General features: G+C 37.4%; 1 protein-coding gene across 1 annotated transcript in view; it reads left to right on the top strand.

Moving 5' to 3' along the window:
• Positions 1 to 21185, top strand: part of CNTNAP2 (contactin associated protein 2) — a 1980972-nt gene that overhangs the window by 839508 nt on the left and 1120279 nt on the right. The window contains exon 6 of the mRNA XM_057504985.1: positions 8259 to 8406. Coding sequence (XP_057360968.1) covers positions 8259 to 8406 — 148 coding nt within the window. The remainder of the gene's footprint in view (positions 1 to 8258; positions 8407 to 21185) is intronic.

The raw sequence follows: 21185 nt of genomic DNA on the forward strand, positions 1-21185 counted from the left end.
CCCACAGCCAACATCATACTGAACAATGAGAAGCTGAAAGCTTTTCCTCTGTGATCCGGAACAAGACAGGGATACCCACTCTCCCCACAGTTATTTAACGTACTACTGGAGGTCCTAGCCATGGCAATTAGGCAAAACAAAGAAATATAAGAAATCCAGATTGGTAAAGAAGAAGTTAAACTGTCACTATTTGCAGATGACATGATATTGTACATAAAAACCCTAAATACTCCACTCCAAAACTACTAGAACTGATACTGGAATACAGCAAAGTTGCAGGATGCAAAATTAACACACAGAAATCTGTGGCTTTCCTATACACTAACAATGAACCAATAGAAAGAGAAATCAGGAAAACAACTCCATTCACAATTGCATCAAAAAGAATAAAACACCTAGGAATAAACCTAACCAAGGAAGTAAAAGACCTATACCCTGAAAACTATAAGACACTCTTAAGAGAAATTAAAGTGGACACTAGAAAATGGAAACTCATCCCATGCTCGTGGCTAGGAAGAATTAATATCCTCAAAATGGCCATTCTGCCCAAAGCAATATACGGATTTGATGCAATCCATATCAAATTACCAACAACATACTTCAATGAACTGGAACAAATAGTTCAAAAATTCATATGGAAACACCAAAGACCCCGAATAGCCAAAGCAATCCTAAGAAGGAAGAATAAAGTGGGGGGATCTCGCTCCCCAACCTCAAGCTCTACTACAAAGCCACAGCAATCAAGACAGTTTGGTACTGGCACCAGAACAGAGCCACAGACCATTGGAACAGAATAGAGACTCCAGACATTAACCACTACATATATGGTCAATTAATATATGATAAAGGAGCCATGGCCATAGAATGAAGAAATGACAGTCTCTTCAACAGATGGTGCTGGCAAAACTGGACAGCTACATGTAAGAGAATGAAACTGGATCACTGTCTAACCCCGTACACAAAAGTAAATTCAAAATGGATCAATGACCTGAATGTAAGTCATGAAACCATAAAACTCTTAGAAAAAAACATAGACAAAGATCTCTTGGACATAAACATGAGCGACTTCTTCATGAACATATCTCCCGGGCAAGGAAAACAAAGGCAAAAATGAACAAGTGGGACTACATCAAGCTGAAAAGCTTCTGTACAGAAAGGACACCTTCAATAGAACAGAAAGGTACCCTACAGTATGGGAGAATATATTCATAAATGACAGATCCGATAAAGGGTTGACATCCAATATATATAAAGAGCTCACGCACCTCAACAACCAAAAAGCAAATAATTCAATTAAAAAATGGGCAGAGGAGCTGAATAGACAGTTCTCTAAAGAAGAAATTCAGATGGCCAACAGGCACATGAAAAGATGCTCCACATCGCTTGTCATCAGAGAAATGCAAATTAAAACCACAATGAGATATCACCTCACACCAGTAAGGATCACCACCATCCAAAAGACAAACAACAACAAATGTTGGCGAGGCTGTGGAGAAAGGGGAACCCTCCTACACTGCTGGTGGGAATGTAAATTAGTTCAACCATTGTGGAAAGCAGTATGGAGGTTCCTCAAAATGCTCAAAATAGAAATACCATTTGACCCAGGAATTCCACTTCTAGGAATTTACCCTAAGAATGCAGCAGCCCAGTTTGAAAATACAGATGCACCCCTATATTTATCGCAGCACTATATACAATAGCCAAGAAATGGAAGCAACCTAAGTGTCCATCAGTAGATGAATGGATAAAGATGTGGTACATATACACAATGGAATATTATTCAGCCATAAGAAGAAAATAAATCCTACCATTTGCAACAACATGGATGGAGCTACAAGGTATTATGTTCAGTGAAATAAGCCAGGCAGAGAAAGACAAGTACCAAATGATTTCACTCATCTGTGGAGTATAAGAACAAAGAAAAACTGAAGGAACAAAACAGCAGCAGATCACAGAACCCAGGAATGGACTAACAGTTACCAAAGGGAAAGGGATTGGGGAGGATGGGTGGGAAGGGAGGGATAAGGGCGGGGAAAAGAAAGGGGGCATTACGATTGCCATGTATAATGTTGTGGGGGGGCATAGGGATGGATGTGCAACACAGAGAAGACAAGTAGTGATTCTACAGCATCTTACTAGGCTGATGGACAGTGACTGTAATGGGGTTTGTCGGGGGGACTTGGTGAAGTGGGGAGTCTAGTAAACATAATGTTCTTCATGTAGTTGTAGATTAATGATAACAAAATGAATTTTTAAAAAAGTATCAAGTTCATTTTAATTTTTCAATTTTTAATGCAGATTTCCAAATCTTAAAGGTTTTGTAAAAATCGACTGTATGCCTTACCTTGTCTTTTCTTCCTTTTTATGACTATGTGAGAAACTGCAAGTGAATGAACATCAAATTATATGAAAACAAATGCTCCCTGTCAAGCAGTGTGACATGGTAGTCATTACAACTAAAATATATGCACAATAGCAGCCTGGGTTTTCTTTCCTTTTAGTAAATAGTGTCATTCCACCTTTTTAGTTGTATTAAAGTTGCAGAGGAACTTTTTGTAATTATCACAACAGAAACATGTTTTGGGAAAATGTGTGAGAAAAGAAAATATTATTTTTCAAAAAATGTGTGGGAATAAAAATGAGAGATGTTTGAAGGCAAAATATGCTACCTAATAAATGGGCCAGGAATCAAATATATGTCTAAAATCTGAAATGATAAAAAGTATCAGACTTTAGATTTGCTATTCAAATTTATAATATCAAATATCAAAAATAAAATGTGTTGTTCCTACACAGAAAAACCTTTATTCCCAGCTGTAAATTTGATTCTCAAACAAAGGTCAACATGGGGGTGGATGAGCCTGTTGCTTTGCCTTGGTTTACACTCACAAGCTGTACAACATCCACCAAATCCTCTTAATTTCCCCAAGCCTGAGTCTCTTGAGTTGAAAAAATTAGGTCTCTGCCGAGTTTTCTATGAGGCACCAACCATGCAGTGTGTACTAGAGCCCTTTCAATCATAAAGTGATAAATAAATATTAGATTTTTTTAAAAATCAAGGGCCACACCTCCTGTGTTTTCTTAAGTTTTCCACATACTGCTATATAAAAGGAAACATTTCTCATACATTTATGCCTTTATATTCAAGACAGTGATCAGTAACACCTACATCATTCTTTTAAAATGTTTCAACTTCAATTAGGATAATGTCTTAAATTTCAATGTGCTTCAAAAATCCTTGAAGAAAATACCTTATGACATGCATTTGTTCTAAATAATAAATGTACCCTCTCTGAAAGACCTGACTTTAATAAAATGCTATCGTAAACATCTCAAATTCTCTGACCTTTTAATTTGATGTTGGAATCTCAAATGCAGTATATCTAAGTCTTCACTTATTATCTTTCCCTTCAAATATCTTTATTAGTTGGTATTCTTTCAGTTGTTTAAAAAATTGAGGAGAAAGGTCAAATAATAATAATAAAAAAAACACAGGTTTTCTTCGCCAAGCACTGGATGTAGGTATGGGAATGACCACAGACACACCTGCTCTGTCTTTCTCTGTATCCATCCCTTTATAATACCAGGATGGCTTAGTAGGACAGCCTCCATGCCCAGCAGTTCTTGTTTTGATTTTCTCCTCATGCGTCCTGCATTTGGGGTCCAGGAAGCAGTGAGTGTCCTGCTGCTTCTCCTTAGCACTCACCCCCATGCTACTGTCCCTCCCTTCTCCCTAAACATCCCCACTCCTCTGATGCACTGTCACCAGATCATTCTATCTGCTGCTCTTCTATATATCACATCATAGTCTTCTACTGTTCTAGGAACATCACTTTATTTGGGAAGGGGCATTTTAGTGGCCCCAATCTTAAACAATTGCAAGATGTATCACCTTCTTGCTCAAAACTCTCCAGCAGATTTCCTTCCAGCTACCTGCAATGAAATCCACAGCATAGCACAGTCTGCAGGCCCTCCTTGCTCTGGCCTCCGCCTCCCCACCATCTCCCTGGTCTTCCCTTCACTGTGCTCCAAAAATCCTGGCTTCTTAATTGTCCTCTGAACATGCAAAGTGTGCTCAGGCATTTGCAACTCTGGACTTTGTTTATATGATATACATATAATTTAGTGTATATAATATATAATGACATATACATATTGTATAACTTACTGTCGGTTATATATGTATGTATATTCATTTATTATCTGTTCCACTTTGCCCCACTATGTACTTTAGTAACACAAATGTCATGAGAGTTAAACTCTATGATTTGAACACAGTCTGGTGCAGAGAAGATTCTCAAATATGTCCTGAGTGAATGAATAAGTAGATCAATAAATGAATGAGTATATGAATGAACCATTATAGCACAAGTGCTAAAATTCTCATTGAGTTAGTTTCCCACCCCTGGTGCTAGAGACATGCATCTGCCTCTCCTGAATCTGGTGAATTAGTAGTGGAGTGTGGGTAACATTTTAAGGGAAATCTAGATGGTGTTACTCAAAGATCAAGAGGTCTGCTGAGAGGGGCAGGAATAGATGTCTATTACTTTATCCTCCTTCCCTCTTTCTGTCACCAATGCCTGTAAATTAATACCTTGAGATAGGTTAGTTTATATGTTTCCTCCTACTTTCTTCTCTCAAAATGTTATGAACCCTTCTTTTGAAATATCTTATCTTTTGTTTTCTTATTTTACCATGCCCCCGCATTGGCACCGACCCTCTCAACTCTTTGTTGCTGAAACCTCCTTGATCTCCACAACCCAGAATCTCCTCCTAATTATGGCTCCTCTTGTGTCATTACTTCAAAAAAATGCTTTCTAAATTATTTTGTCCATAATCAGACAGAAATTTCTGAGACACTCAGGATTTTCCAATATGAACATTTCCTTCTAATCAGACTTCTGCATTTGTTACCTGTTCCTGAATTTACCTTAGTTTATGTTTTCAGAGAGTCCATATTTTAGATCTGAAGTGGGATTTGCAATAAGGTAGTTAAGTCTTTCGGGAAGACACACAGAGAAAAAGAATGAGAAAATTGAGGCCTAGAAAAGTTACCCATTCAGAACAAAATTTCAGCACAGCTACATCTAGGCACTGGGTATCCTGAGCCCTAGGCCTGAGTGCTTTTTTTATGCCAGGAATGACCTGTTCTGTGTGTCTTGCTCCCTTTATCTCCTCCCAAACACCATTCTGCCCTTTCATCCAGCTGAGCTCCATCTCCTTCTGTTGCATTTTTCTGGTTACATAGTTTCAGAACTCCAAATATTATTGAAATCCCTAGCTATGTCATGTATTTCCATAGTGCCTTTAATATTACCTTTTGCACAATATTTTTGTATTTTTTAGACCTGTGGTATTGTGGTTTATAATAAGTATTTTTTGCTCTTTGTCCATGGTTCCTGGCACACAGCTTTAAAACCCTTGGAATTTCCAAATTGATAAGTGCAATTAAGGTGAAATGGGAGTCTTTCCTTATTCGTAACAAGTTTCTTTCAGTCACATGTGAGTTTATGCTCGAGGTGATTTTTAGAAAACCACAGTGGGCTGGTCAACGGGGCGACCAGCCATGAGGATCCAGAGGTGGAACTTCCAGCCTCGCCTTGACCTCTGGAGAGTTCAATCCCCAGTAGCCAATGATTGAATTAATTTTTCCTGTGTAATGAAGCCTGCATACAAAACCCCTAAAGTTGGGGTTTGGAGATTTTCTGGGCTGGTGAATCTGTGGAGGTCCTGGGAAGGTGGCATACCTGGAGAGGGCGTGGGCACTCCACACCATTCCCACATACCCCGCCCTGTGCATTGCTAGCTGGCTTTTCCTGATTTGTATCCCTCTCTACTAAACTAGTAATTTAGTAAGTAAACTGGTTTTCTGAGTTCTTGTGAGTCATTCTAGCAGATGAGCTAAACTGAAGAGGTTATGGGAACCTCTGGTTTATAGCTTGTCTGTCAGAAGCATAGGTAACAAACTGGACTTGAGATTGGCATCTGAAGTGGGGTGGTGTCTTGCGGGACGGAGCCCTTAACCTTGGGATCTGACTCTATCTTCAGGTAGATAGTGTCAAAATTGGGTTAAATTACAAGATACACAGTTGGTGTCTACAGAGGATTGGTGAATTGCTTGATGTGTGGGAAACCCATACATCTGGTGTCAGAAGTGAAGTACTGAAAATAAGAGAAGTACAAAGTGTTTCTCATCTTTCAGGCCTCAGAAGACTGCAGTGTCTCAGAGACTGGGTTTCAAGAGAATTACTTGCTGTCATTGTTTGTAATATTCCTGTAACACCTAGCACCACATTAAGCATATATTTCATATTTAAAACTGTTTGGTGGCTTTTGTTGAATATTATTTAAGATAATAAATTCAGATTAACCTATATGCAGTTAAGGATTTAATTCAAGTGATTTCGGTCAGGGATTCTCATCGTTAATTGCTTTTGCAGCCAAAACAACCAATAGTGGTATTAAAATGAAGTCATGGTTTAATAAAATAATTGGATTTGTGGCTTCCTTATAAAGCTAGTAACTGGCAAAGAAAAAACATTACCTAAAAGAAAAAAAAATTACTGTTACTCTTGATCAACTTTTGTCAGCAAGCTACAAAGGGAACACTCAATTAAAAGTGTTAAAGTTCAAGATCTAAAGCTCGAATAGTTTTATGCAGTGAAGGCTTGGAGGAAGGTGCAGCTGTTTGAAAAGAGAGTGTTAGTTTTGCAGCTCAAGGAAAACTGAGGAGACACAACAGGAATCATCACTGAAGAGCATCCCAATTTTTAAGCACATAATTATACTTGTTATAGGCTAAGTATTACCCATTATGCAGATTGTAGGTCATCTACATGTCCCATGAAATAGTTTAATCCTCAGGAAATATTTCAATATGCTCCTGGTATTTCTAGGTTTTACAGTACACACTTTATATTTTGAATACCAGGAGGATGGCTGGTGACTCAGAAATGCGTAACAAACCTCAACACCACAAGTTTCCCGCTGTAATGCTGGTATGAAATTAAGCCAGAGACTTCCATTTCAAAGCTACTATGTACTTTTTATTAAAAGCATCTCTTTATTTGCATCTTATCTATTTTATGTCTTTAAAAATTGTTATAAAAGAGAAATTTTTAAAAGATAAAACTCTTGATTTTATACACAAGCAAATTCAAAACCTCAGGTCAAGCATACAACAGATTAGCAATGTTATACAGTGCTTATATTGTGTGTTTCTGAAAGTGTAATATTCTTTTAAAAACTCTTATTTCAGTATTTAAGAGATCATTTTAAAAATTATAAAAGAGGATCTCATGGAATATAGCTTTACAAAAACTCAAGTTATCTAATACAGGAACAACTAGAATGTGTATCTGAAATTAATAAGCTGTTTAAAATAGCACATGTATATATTTCTCATTTATTTGACTTGTATCTTCTAAAATTTGATGGTCTTTTGTTTTAAGTCTTCCTTGAATTATAACTATATACAGACATTTTCCCTATTCTTAGATTGTAATTTTTTTAGTGTAGCATCTATGGCTGTACACATCCTTGCATCCCCCATATTATCTTGCTCTAAATTTATTATCCAATAGATGTTTTATAAATGTTTGCTGAATGAATGTTAGCCATGCCCAAAGAAAATCCATTTGTTCTCTGCTGAAAAAAAAAGACAGTGTGAACTTTCAACATGAAATAAGATTCATGGGAAATCAGTCTTTTAACAGAATCTTCTGTAAATGAGAAAAATGGAATGAACATGTTTCTGATCCACTTGTAAACTCTATAAAAGGTAGAAAACCCTGGCCTCTGCAAAACATATTCAATTATTATTTTTGCCTAACTGATGATGAAAACTTTCAGATTTCTAATGGTGGCATGTGGAGGAAATGTAGAGAAATTTTTAAAAAGCAAGATATGTTTGGATTCTATGAGAAATTGTTTATTTTGTCATTTAAATGCAAAATATTAGAATTCATAATTTAAGTATTTATTGGATACTGCAGTAGGTACCACCTCCTATTTTATTCTTTTTACATGTGAGTGTATTTCCACATATGAAAGGACCCATGAGCCCTTTGGCCCAGTTCCCATTTAAAATTGTTTTCAAATAAAGGATGTATAGGAGTTTTTCTGGATTGTTTATATGGTACAAAGAATATAAAATCCTGCCTTTGGATAAGAAAATTTAAGTTTATTTTAGCACATAAAGAACATGGTTGTTTCTTTTTTTTTTTTTCCGTATTTTTTAATCACATTTCTTTTTCCAGGCATTTCCTGGGAACATCAACTCTGACAGTGTGGTTCGACACGACTTCCAGCACCCGGTGATTGCCCGTCACGTGCGCATCGTGCCTCTGGATTGGAACGGAGAAGGCGGCATCGGGCTCCGAATTGAGGTCTATGGCTGTTCTTACTGTAAGTACCATACTGTTGAAAATTGTGGTGGGTTTTTCATCTTCATTCAATTTATAATTGGTTTATTTTTAATATTTAACACTACTTGCTTTCTATGACATTAAGTTCCTTCTGTTTTATATGTAAATAATATATCAGGTTATTTGTTATAAATATATATTTACATTTTTACACAAACACACATATAAGAATACCTTAACAAAAGGATTTGGGAAGTGATTTTTGTTCAGTAGACTAAAACAACAAGGTTTATTAATTAAAATGGCTTGAAGTCTTAGATAATGTGTGAGTAGAAACCTACGCTGTTATCTTTTTGACTCTTCGTGACGGATTTTTGGATACATTCTTAAGAACTTCCTTTCAGTTCTCTTCAGCTATATATGCCCTTAACTATTTTAAAGGCAGCCATTGATTTTAATGTCAGTCATATTTTATGTGTCTGTTAAGTTTTATTTGCTTCTTAAAGTTTCCCATATCACCTAAAAAGTGTTTCCTTTAGTTGTGTTTTGAACCCCCTATTTTGTATTTCTTTATACATTATATGTATGAGTGTGTGTGTGTGTGTGTGTGTGTGTGTGCGTGTATACATATAAAATGGTTTTTATATGTATAAAATGATTCCAATACATGGATGTTTGGGGACTGTGATTCTGCCACCTATTGTTTCTGTTCATTTTTGCTGCCGGTGTTTGTTTTTTCCTCCTCTTCCTCCTTTGCTTTCTTTCTTCTTCTTAGCCATCTTTTCTACCCTTCCTTCTCACCCTTATCTTTATGCTTATCTATCTTATGGACGACAACCTTAGTTTCTTCAAAACTTTCCTATAGAACTTCTTTCAGGCCAACGTTGATGGTGGATTCTTCTAGAAAAGATACTTGTTTCTTCTGTGAAGGCAATGCCAACACAGAATTACTTTAAAGATTGCTTACGATTTGTAGAGGCCACTACGTTATACAAATTCAATCTTTAGGAACATGTTTGCAAACACTGGCTTTAGAAGATAAATTCCCTGGTGAAATATTCCTCTCCTCCCAGTAGACTTCCTTCGTGTTCTAATTGGCTGGCGGGGAGGCAAGCTGGACGTGAACGCGGCGGGGAGCTGGGGTATCAGCTTCACACAAGGAGGCTGTATCAGACTCTCCCCTACCGCTTCCTATAGAGCCATAGAAATGGTAGCGCTCTAGAACCAGGAAATGGCAAATGTCCAAGTGGACAAGGTTTTTAAATTAGCCAAACATTTTGTAGTTTATAATGAAAAATACACAAACACACACACACACATAAAGTTGTCACCTCTGTATAGTTGCAGAGATTGATGAAAATAATAGCTATTGTGATAATCACATCATACTTATTCACAGGCAACACTGCTATGTGCAAACTGAGGAGGTTTTACTACAAAGAGGCCATGGAGCCCATTAAAAAAATTCTATAGGTGTTTATTTGCTCATTACTATTATAACAACTGTAATATATAGGAAGAGAAGGAGATTTGTTCTTCAGGAGAATGTAGATCTTCAGAAGGAAGATATCACTCTTCAGGAGAATCCTAAAATGAGCCTAACACAAATTGGGGTCCTTTCTCTTGTGTGATACGGGTAGAACCCTGTGTGCACACGTGCTCAGACCAGCATCATGATGGGAGGGACAAAACAAAATGGGATAGTTTTGCCTGTATGACAGGTTTTTTTAAGGAGCCTGTTTGGCTTTCAATAAATGAAGCATATGCAATATTCTTCATGGCGACCATGATGTGTATGATTGATTTTATTAACAATTACTTATTGAGTACTTTTTATGTGTAATGAAACATGATAAATATTAGTAATACCATGAATAGGAAAATCATGGTGTGAGTGACAGAGTGGGGCAATAAATCTAGTGGTATTTACTTGGACAAGAATGGCGAGAGTTAAAATTTGACCAGACGCACACAGCCTGAGCAGTGGAGCTGTAAGGGAAGCGGTGCAGTCGGTGCAATGCCGGAGCTGATGCCACTGCTCCGCTTCCCTTCCCCCCCATCCCAGTAACACCACGTGATCGTCACCTGTCAATAAAAGAATCACATTGATAACCTCAGAAGCACCCATCAGGGCCCCTCCCACTTGCCACTACTTCTTAAAGGTAAAAATTCACCTAATCTTTGCCTTTGTAGATTAGTTGTTTTTTTTTTAATTTCATACCAATGGAATAATAACATATTCATATTCTCTGACTTTTTTGTTCAAAAAATATTTCATAACATGAAATTATCCATGTTGCTATTAGAGGCATTTATTTCCCTTAGTAGTAATATTCTACTGTATGAATATTCTACAATTATTTGTTCATTTTGTGCTGATAAACGTTTGAATTGCTTCCAGTTTTTTACTATTTCAACAGAATTGCTTTAAAATGGTTTAGAACTAAGAAGAGTTAACACCAGGTTAGGTTATCTATCTATCTATGTTTAACTTTTGTCACTAATGACAATATTTTTCCCAAAGTGGTCATATCAGTTTAGACTTAGTAAACCAATGTGTTACAGTTCCTGTTGTTTTCTAAATTCAGACACTTAGTAATGGTTTGAAAGTTTAAACCATTTTGGTAGGTGTTGATATAATCTCATTTTAGTTCTAATAAATATTTTCTTACTTTTTCAAGAGGTTATGCTTACTGGCCATTTATGTACCTTCCTTATTGAAGTGTTCGAGAAGAATCTTGCCATATTTCTTCTGTTGGGCTGTCTTTTGGATGTACTTTTTTCTCATTGTTTTGAGTAGTTTTTATATCCAACAGTGTTTCTTTTGCTTTTTTTTTCATTTTTATTATAATGCCTAGACATGTATCTTATTTTTGAGGTGACTTAAGACAATCGTTTTAAACCCCGCAGTGTATATGACGTTCCTTTAGAACTCGCAGTAAAGGGCAGAAGTGGCTTGTCAGAAAGCAGGGGCTCTGCCGGCCCCGACGTGGCTCAAGGCAGAACCGCTTGACTGTGATCATTGCAGGTGGGTTTGTAAGGCTTGGAGTCGGTGCTGTCATGGGCTTTTCCATCCAGCCTGGGCTTGGCAATCCCAGTATGGCAAGAAGAACACCCGAGGCTAAGTCGGAAGCTGGGTTTTCCTAGTGCATAAGCTTCTCTGGGGGTGGGGCTGGGGAGAATCGTGCACTTTGGGAAATGGTATTAACATTCACACCAGTGGATACCAATGGAGTAAATGATAAATTGGCCACATAAAATAAAATAATGTAAAATACAAGTTGAAAAATAGCACCGTAGTAGGTTACAGTAAATTGGATAATGATTCCCCTGAGATATCAGGTCCTATTCCTGGAACAAACCTGTAAATGTTACTTCCTAAGGCAAAGTGTTTGCAAATGTGATTATGTTAATCTTGACATGGGAATATTATCCTGCACTATCCAGGGGAGCTCTAAGTATGATCATATGTATCCTTGCAGGAGGTAGTCAGAAGAAAGTTTCACAGACAGGAAAGATGGGCCAATGTGGCCATGGAGGCAGAGCTTGAGTGCAGGGCTGCCAGCCAAGGAATGTCAGCAGCCACCAGAAGCTGGAAGACGAAGGACGGATTGTTCCCTGGAGCCTCCAGAGAGATTGTGATCCTGCCAACATACTGATTTCCATCCAGTGAAATTGCTTTGTGACTCTGGCTTCCCAAACTGTGAGAAAATAAATGTCTGTTATCTCAAGCCACCAAGTTGGTGGTGATTTATTATAGAACAACAGGAAACCAAAGAAGTATCAATATTATTTTTGGAAAAAAATAGCTCTAGAGCAATTGTACTTTAGAGAAAGTTGTAAATATTCTAGACCTGCAATAGCTACTAGCCATGTGCATCTATTGAGCACTTGAAATGTAGCTAAGACAACTGAGGAACTAAATTTTAAATTTTACTTATTTTTAATTCATTTGAATTTGAACTTAGTATGACTTCTGGTTACCGTACTGGATGGTGCATATAGAAAAACTAAAACATCTGCTTCTTCTTATTGTTCTTCCATGTCTTTTTATAATCTTAGCAACCTGTAACATTGTCTTTTAAAACGAAGTCTCTAATTATTTTTTCCTTGTGTTTGGGAAACAATAATTTTATTATCCTGGAAACCATCTTACCAGGTCCCTAACCAAGCCATTTTCCTAAACATTGTCCACATCACATTATTTTTAATTTGTCTGCTTGAAGAATGAAAATTATGTTTATTTATTTTCCAATGAAAATATACAGTTGACCCTTGTAGAATGCAGAGGTTTGGGGTGCTGACTCCCCCACATAGTCAAAAATTCACATCTAACTTTTGACTCTACAAATCTACTAATAGCCTACTGCAGACCTGAAGCCTTACTGATAACATAAATAGTTGATTAACACATATTTTATATGTTGTATGTATTATATATACTGTATTCTTACCATAAAGTAAGCTAGAGAAAAGAAAATGTTTTTCTCAAATTATAACAGAACTCAAAATAAATTTCCAATACATCTATTTAAAAAAGCATGTATCCATGTAAAAGTGGACCCCTGCAGTTCAACCTGTGTTCAAGGGTCAACTATACATGTTCATAATAGGAGAAAGATGTGTTAAGCATATTTATTATGGACAACGTTCCCAAAGTTAGTGGGATTTAAATTTAACTGTATTGGAATTGAGAATAGAATGAGCCCTTTGAAGGTGACCTTTTTCTTTTCTTTTTTTTAACTTAGTGAACCATAGTTTTGAGAGTTTGTTTGATTTTTCAGTGAGAAAAGAATCATGGATCTCTGGGGAAATATAAATCCGATACACCCTCCCATTTTGCCCTCTTAAGAATAGCATTACTGTGTTCTCTAGGGTCTGGCAAGGAGAAACTAGGCTTTGATTTCTCCTGCAAGGGAGAGAAGAGAATGTTCTCATCTTTCTAGAAACCCCTTGGAGGATTTATCTGAGATCTGTCTTAAACCTGAAGTTTGGGGGGTTGGGGGATCCTTCTACTTAGAAGTTTTCTAGAACCTGAGAGGGAAAAATCTCAGTATGAGCATGGCTTCTGCTGGAGTGCATGCCTTCTGTGATTCCCTCTGTCTGTCTTCTTTCCTCCATGCAGTTCTCCCATGATCACTTCGTCATCTCAGCAATTAGGAACTTCTCTAGATTGAAAATAAAAGGTTAACTTTGCTCCAGAGGGAGCAGGTCAGTTCCAGGCCACTGCTTTGAAGCCTCTAGGGCTTCTCCTGTTTTTGTTTCCTGACTTGTCTTCACAATAAGAGCAATTCTAACTTTGAATGAATATAAACTCATTTTAAATTATTCTGCCCCTTCTCCATTTGTTTTTCCCTCAAGTTTAGCTGAAACCAGTGCATGCTGTTATTTTTAAAACACAGTGATTGCCCCACATCTTTTGACTCATTGATCCTTCTCCCAAAACACTGATGCTAATCCTCTTGCTCCAAACCCGAGGGACTGCAGGAAGCAGAGGGGAGAAGTCTCAGTCTAATACTTTTTAAAATTAGTTTATGGCTGCAATACTCAAACATTCATTTTACAAAAGCCCAAAGTAGTGCACTGGTTAAAGTAGTGAGAACTTTTTATGATAAATACTAAATTAGCTTTTAACCAGAGTCATCAGAAGGTTAAGGTCAGCACCTTGGGAAATCAGGATACACGGATAGTCATTTTTATATATACCTCCAATTTGGATGAATGATGGGTAAGATATCTAATCTAAAGCTTAGATATCTTGCTCACTGCAAATTATGGCAGAAAATAAGTGCCATACTGTTGGGGGGTGGGGAATGCATATTAGAAGCCAGATACAAATAGAAGGGGGACAGTGTTTTATCCTGTTCATGCTGTGCTGCTGGCAGTGTCCTCTTAGAGGAACCACAGACTAGTTCCCGTAGCTTTCATGCTGCCTACCAGGATATACGGCCGTGTATACATGTGTTAGATTCCTAGGGCCCTTGTAATAAATTACCCCAAATTGTGTGTCTTAAGACAACAAAGATTTATTCTCTCATAGCTCTGGAGGGCAGAAGTCTAAAATTGAAGTTTAGCAAAGCTGGGTCCTTCTGGGGGCTCAGATGGAGAAACTGCATCCTGACTCTCCCCTGGCTCCTGCTGGTGGCTGTTCTTGGTGTTGCCTGGTTTGCTGGGTCTGCCTCTGCCTCCATACGGCCTCCTTCCCTTTGTATCTTCACGTGGACTTCTTATGAGGGCACCAATCATTGAACTTAGGATAAACCATAATCTTAAAGTTTATAAATGAATTATTCATCTTAAAGTAACTAATTATATCTGTAAAAATCCTTTTTCCAAATAAGGCTACACATTTAGAATTTTTGTGTGGATATAAATTTTGGGGGAACATTATTTAATCCAGTACTAAAATGTACCATTAAAGTTGGCAGGGATTTCTGTTTAAATCAACTTAGCTGGGCAGAGAGATAAGAAACATTTCTGGAGGTCAACCCATGTTTTCCTATTTAAATTAGATATTTAAGTTTGCATAATATAAGAAATATAAAAGGGTCCCACATACTTGTACTTTGTGTTCATTATATACACACACACACCACACATGAAGTGAAAGATATCAAAGATATGTTGCATGGGGATCAATATATTGTGAACACAGATTCATTAATCCCATTACCATTTACTGAATTCTACTGTTTGTAAAACACTTTACTGATTTTAAAGCTAAAATGCACATTTGACCATGTCACACATGTGGTTAAAACACCTTAATGATGGTACATTACCTGTAAAGTCCAAGTTACTAATTTGAAATATAGTACCCTGCCCTTTACCTCTGCAGTCTTACATCTTATCATTGCCAGGTTACACTTCATACTGTACTAGTACAAACTATTCTGACTTCCAAATACATGCCCTGCTTCTTTAACATGCATTCGTCCATGATACCCTCTCTGATTGCAGCACCTTCTCCATCATCCTGCCCCTGACCAATCTGCCTGACCTTCCAAGATTCCATTGAGATGCAATCTCCAACAAGAAGACTTCTCTGAATTTCCAGAATGAACCACATTTTTAAAAACTTTCATTATAGTATGTGGATATTTCTAATGGAATATTTATCAACTCATTCCAGAACATAGCTGACTGTGATGTACTTAGGGGGAGAGGGTAGACAGTTACCTTATTCATTATGGCATTACATTGATTAGCAGACAATGTTTGCTGAATTGAACTAATGCCAGATGTACATAATACAGACCTAACTTATCCCCTTAGTGAAAATTGATTCTATTTGATGCCATAAAGATTCTTTCATTGGTTAAATAGGTTCTGATCCGATTGCATCATATTGAATAGTACTCAAGGGACCCACAGAATGTTGAAATAATTGCTAAACTGAACATATTAATAATGTTCCACAAGAGCCATGTAAAGCAAAAGACTCAGTGTTTCTTTCTCTAAGTTAAATTTTTGAGACTTTGTGTTATTTCTACTGAAGATTATTTTAAGCCACAATTTCATGTGGCTGTTTCATGGATTACATATATAAGTTGCTTATCATCAGAGGAAAAATATCACACTCTTATTAATTAATTTGAACTTTATATACAGATTAATGTGAAAATTAAAGTAAATATAGGAATAGATTTAATAGCTATCTACGCCAAGTTACACAGGATAAGGTGATAACAGATTGCCATATAGTACATTATATATGAAGGACACGCTGTATTCTTAAGATTGTATGTACGTAGGTTAAAAAAGTGATTGATATGTTAACCAGAAAAGTTCTTGCCATTAAGAAAAATGGAAGTTAGATTTAATAAAGTAATATTCTTTATTTTTTAAAAAAGTAGCTTGTATGTCAAACTGTCATTGGAATACTTTTCAATAAAAAGACGATTTCTGTTTATCTAGTGTGGCTCACCTTTTGGTGATAATGCAGCAACTGATCATTCTTGTAGCAGTTTGATATTTTTTACATGGTGAAAGATATACTGGATCATTTGTGTCATGGTCTTTACTTATTCAGCAATGTAAATGTAAAGGTAGAGTAAAAGATATTAAGGCATTATCATTTTATATAATAGAAAGCCAGAGACTCAGTGACTCTCATTCCTGGATTGACATTTGAGGGTCACATTTGCATTGAAAAGAAATTTGTGGTATGAAAAACAAAGAATTGTATTTTTCTTTTTCTTGCCTATGAGATACATGCTATCAGCATTTAATTTTTTTTTCCAGTGAAATTTCTTCACTTGGAACATAGTTACTGTTGAGTCTATTCAGTCAGAAAACATGCCAAATATAGCTTTCTACTTAAGCAAGGACAGTCACAAATGACAGTTAGTTCATATTTTGGAGAAATGTTTAGTAAATCACTTATTTTGAGTGAGATTTACATTGTATCCCTTATTAAAAAATCTAAATTTAAGTTTACCCTCAAGACTTTTTCAAAGTTAAGTTCACATATAAATTCAACTATGTGGATTTACAGCAAACCAAAATTATTGACAGAAAATAACGTGTAATTGTACCCACATTTGTGGTGCTGAATTAGGAATAGTAATATCCTTCTTTTGTGGGATAAGAGAGGACATAGATATTTTTGTAAATAGTAGTCCAAAATTCTTTTCATAAAATAACTTTCCAAGAAAATTAAACATATTGATATAAAGCATATTATGTTAACTCTCGAAGATAAGAATAAAATAATGAAAAATGACCATGCCTCAGCATGGTTGGCAAATAAAGTGCTTTTATTAATACAAAGAGCCATATGTATACTTTATAAGAACTTTAAAATTAAAAAGTTCCCAAGAGACCACCCAGCCCAATCCCTTATTTTGCTAATTAGGAAATCAAAATCCACAGGGTTATATGAGTTCCAAGAGTGAGTTAATCACAAACCTAAAAATCTGGATAACAATCTAGAACATTATTTCCTCTCTGATGTTTGATAGCTCTCTCTCCTCTGGTTAATTCTTTTCTTCTATACCCATAAGGACTTTTTGTAATCATAGTGGTGGCCTACAGAAAATGCTTTTTATATATTCTTATGACTGTGAAAATTGGCCCACAGATTTCACTATAAGGAGATAAAAGGAGATAGCAATGAAAAGATCTCACAGAGTCATACATCCCACATGTCCAATAGGAAAATTTAAAGGAGTCATTTTCATAACACAGTCATTTAAGGGTGGCTTACAGGTAACACAACTCAAGCTTCCTTTGCATTTTGGTCCCATTCATCAGTCCCCGTCAGTGCATTTTGCTCTGGGCATCTCAGCTCCTGAGACATTTCAGCTATACCTTTCACACGTATTTTAATCCTCATATATGTATGCTGGGTGATTGCAGAGCATTAAAGTCAAAGTTATAGTTATACAGTCCATCAGCATTTCACTTAGAATCCCTGTGTATTGTGAAGAAAGAGCTAAAATTCAAAACACTGCAAATATATACTAAGAGATTCTTTTTATTAACTTTGCTTTTGAGTTAGTCTTAGTTATCACCTATTTAAATTAGCTTAGCCAGGAGAGAACAGCAAATATTTAAGGTGGCAGTTATCACCCTCATGAATTAAAAGTAACAATATCATAAAATAATTATTAAGCATGCTGACTTAAAATGTCCAGCAATCCAGATTATGGCTATTCTCCTTAAAACTTAGAGATCAGTCATTTAAGAATATTTAATATTTTTATTCCTGTTAGACTAGTATCAGGTCCAAACTTAACAACAAAAAATCCCAATTTTATTTTGTTAGTATTCCTATTCTAAATGCAAAATATGTGGAGTATTTTATTTTGCTCTGAACAGTGTCATCTTAGTCATTTCAGCCTTTCATGCTTGTCTGGCGGACTGGGACAAGTTAAGCTGTCCTTTGTCCCACTTCCATCCCAGTTACTAGAAGGATGATCTCAGGGAAGAAGGAAGGCAGGTGGCCTGCGCCAGGCCCTTTGTAAGCATTTTGATAACCTCACCCCCAAGGACCCCCAAACAATTGTCTTTTCTAGGAGGGGAGTCCTTATCAATGGAATGTTTTGGGCAAGATATCCCTATTTTAGGTTGCTATGGTAAACACACTGGATGTCTGATCGTGGCTCCTTGGATAATAACTTATAAGCCAGGTGACCATTGAGTTGAATGGAGATGGTTCGTAACCTAAATGCTCAGGCCTAGCAGGGACTGTGCCTGATCCCTGAGATACGGGAGCAGTTGTGGCTAGAGGGCCTCTTATGTGGGAGCAGAGCTGTGAGGGGAACTTGTGGTGAGGCCATTTGAGACTCTCCTGGTTCCTCTCAGGTGTCAAAGTGCTCATAAGATTGAGCCTTAACTTCACACCTATATCACTGTCTCTTGATTGCTTGTTCACTGAAATTATTGGTAAAATTAGGCTCTAGGTAACACCTTTATTTGTGTAAATCTGATGTCACCATCTGATCCTAATATCAACAGATGGGTTGTCTTAATTACTAGCCTCAGTTAGATCTACATCATGCAAACCTCATCCAACATTTCTTCTTCTGTACTAGCAACCTACTATTGATTAGGCTGTTTCTAGTTAGTGGTCTGTGCTGTTTTAAACTTGCTGTAACAGCCATACTTATGTACCTTATAAAATCAATCTAGAGAAAATGCAATCATTTTACAAAGTTTTTCTATGTTGCAAAGTACAAAGTGAAAAAATGACTGAGCTAGCTCACCATTACAGGCCTTTGTCTCTGAACACACTTGGTCAAACAGCCTCTGTGATTAACCCTTACCCCAAATTTAGATATGTTGCGTCCTTCTATTACAGGAATGCTTTTTGTTGATCAAAAATGAAGTACATTTACTACTACTAACGTTAGCAGTCAAAAAGCAAGTTCAGTAATTGTTACAACAAAACTTATGAGAGGCCCAGAAGCACATCTGAAGGGTGGAGCAGAAAATGGGGTTTCAGTTCATTCTCCAGATGAGCTTTCTTCAACAAAATGTTTAAGGTAACACATGGCACAAATTCATTTTAAAACCATGCTACACAGGAAGCCCTCTGAATTCAAGACCATTAAGATGACTAGAGAATGAATCGTGCCTCCTCTTTCATAAGCTGACAGTGTGGACTTATTCTAGACTTACCCAAAAACTGCTCAGCACGTGGTACAATCTCCTACATGCCTCACATGATCTTCCATGATAACTAGATCACCTCATCTCCTTCTGCTTTTATAATTTGTTCCACTTGTTCCCTTTTTGTGCTCTATATTTTTCTTGTTCTTATATCTTTTTTCTAAAATAAAAGAATAAATAATGTTTTAAAACAAATCATATTTTATGTTTTGGCCATGGTGAATATTAGTGGAGAATCAGGCCTCTCATTCTTGACACTGTTGATGTTTTGAGCCAGATAATTCATCGTTGGGTGAAGAGGATGTCCTGTTCATTGTAGAATCTTCAGGAATATCTCTGGTTGTGTAGATGGTTCTTGTCACCTGGTAATTGGTTTCTTATACTGTTAGGCATGGTGACACAATATTGTAAGACTTGATCCAATTTTCATTTCATCTATTTTAGTGCCTGCCATGTGCAGAAAGTATAATTGCCAGTTCATCATTCTTTTGCCAATAATTAGATCATCTTTCCAACTAGGATCAATTTGGATCTATATTCTTTGACTAATTTTATATTTTCTTTAATGTGACTATAAGTTTAGGATCAAGATAAGACTGACTGGATCCTTCACATCATTTGGGATGACAATATTTATATGGTTGTTCCTTTCAATTCTGCATCTGTCAATAGTTAAAAATGAAAGAAATATTATGGAATGTGCTCCCAAGAGAAAACAAATTCATATTATTTTCACACACTCCATACTTGAGAAACATTGACCTTTAATATGTAATGTGGGGGCGGAGCCAACATGGCGGCGTGAGTAGGACAGTGGGAATCTCCTCCCAAAAACATATATACTTTTGAAAATACAACAAACACAACTAGCCCTAAAAGAGAGACCAGAAGACGCAGGACAGTGGCCAGACTGCAGCTACACCAGCGAGAACCCAGCGACTGGTGAAAGGGGTGAGATACAAGCCCCGGCCCGGCGGGACCCGAGGCCCCTCCCCCCAGCTCCCGGCGGGAGAAGAGCAGGCAGAGCGGGAGGGAGACGGAGCCCAGGACTGCCGAGCTCCCAGCCCCAGCCATCCTGGCCGGAGCGCAGACACAGTACATGCCCAGGGGGCCCTGGATACTGGGGGAACAGGGAGTGAGACCTCTGAGCGGGTGCCGAAGCTGATGCCCCTGTGACAAAGAAAAGCGGGGGCTTTTTGAAAGTCTTAAAGGGACAGGGACTTAACAGCTTGACGGAAACAACCCAGGTCACAGTACAGCAGCTGGAAATTACAGGGAAAACCGGGTGCACTAACCCCCTGGGCAACAGCTCTGAGACCCCTCACGGAGGCAAACAGTCAAGCAGCCCCCCCATCCATCACCCCACCGGGCGCTGCGAAAGCAGAGAAGCAGCCTGAGACAAATTCCGCCCACAGAAAGGGAAATTTCTCCCTCCCGACCAGGCAAGACACAAAGACCCACTCTACACGCAATTACCCAACACAAGCCACTAGGGGTCGCAGTTGTCCCAGTAAAGAAAGGCCAGTAGCAAGTGAAAATTTTGGCCCTCCCAGCTGACAGTCAATAGCACCTGTCAACATGAAAAGGCAAAAAAATATGATCCAGACAAGACTAACCCAGACAGCTTTGGCATCTGCTACATCTTCTCCTGAGAAGGAACCTGGGGACATAGATTTAACCAGTCTTCCTGAAAAAGAATTCAAA

The sequence above is a fragment of the Manis pentadactyla genome, chromosome 7, assembly GCF_030020395.1.
Source record: "Manis pentadactyla isolate mManPen7 chromosome 7, mManPen7.hap1, whole genome shotgun sequence".
Taxonomy (NCBI): domain Eukaryota; kingdom Metazoa; phylum Chordata; class Mammalia; order Pholidota; family Manidae; genus Manis; species Manis pentadactyla.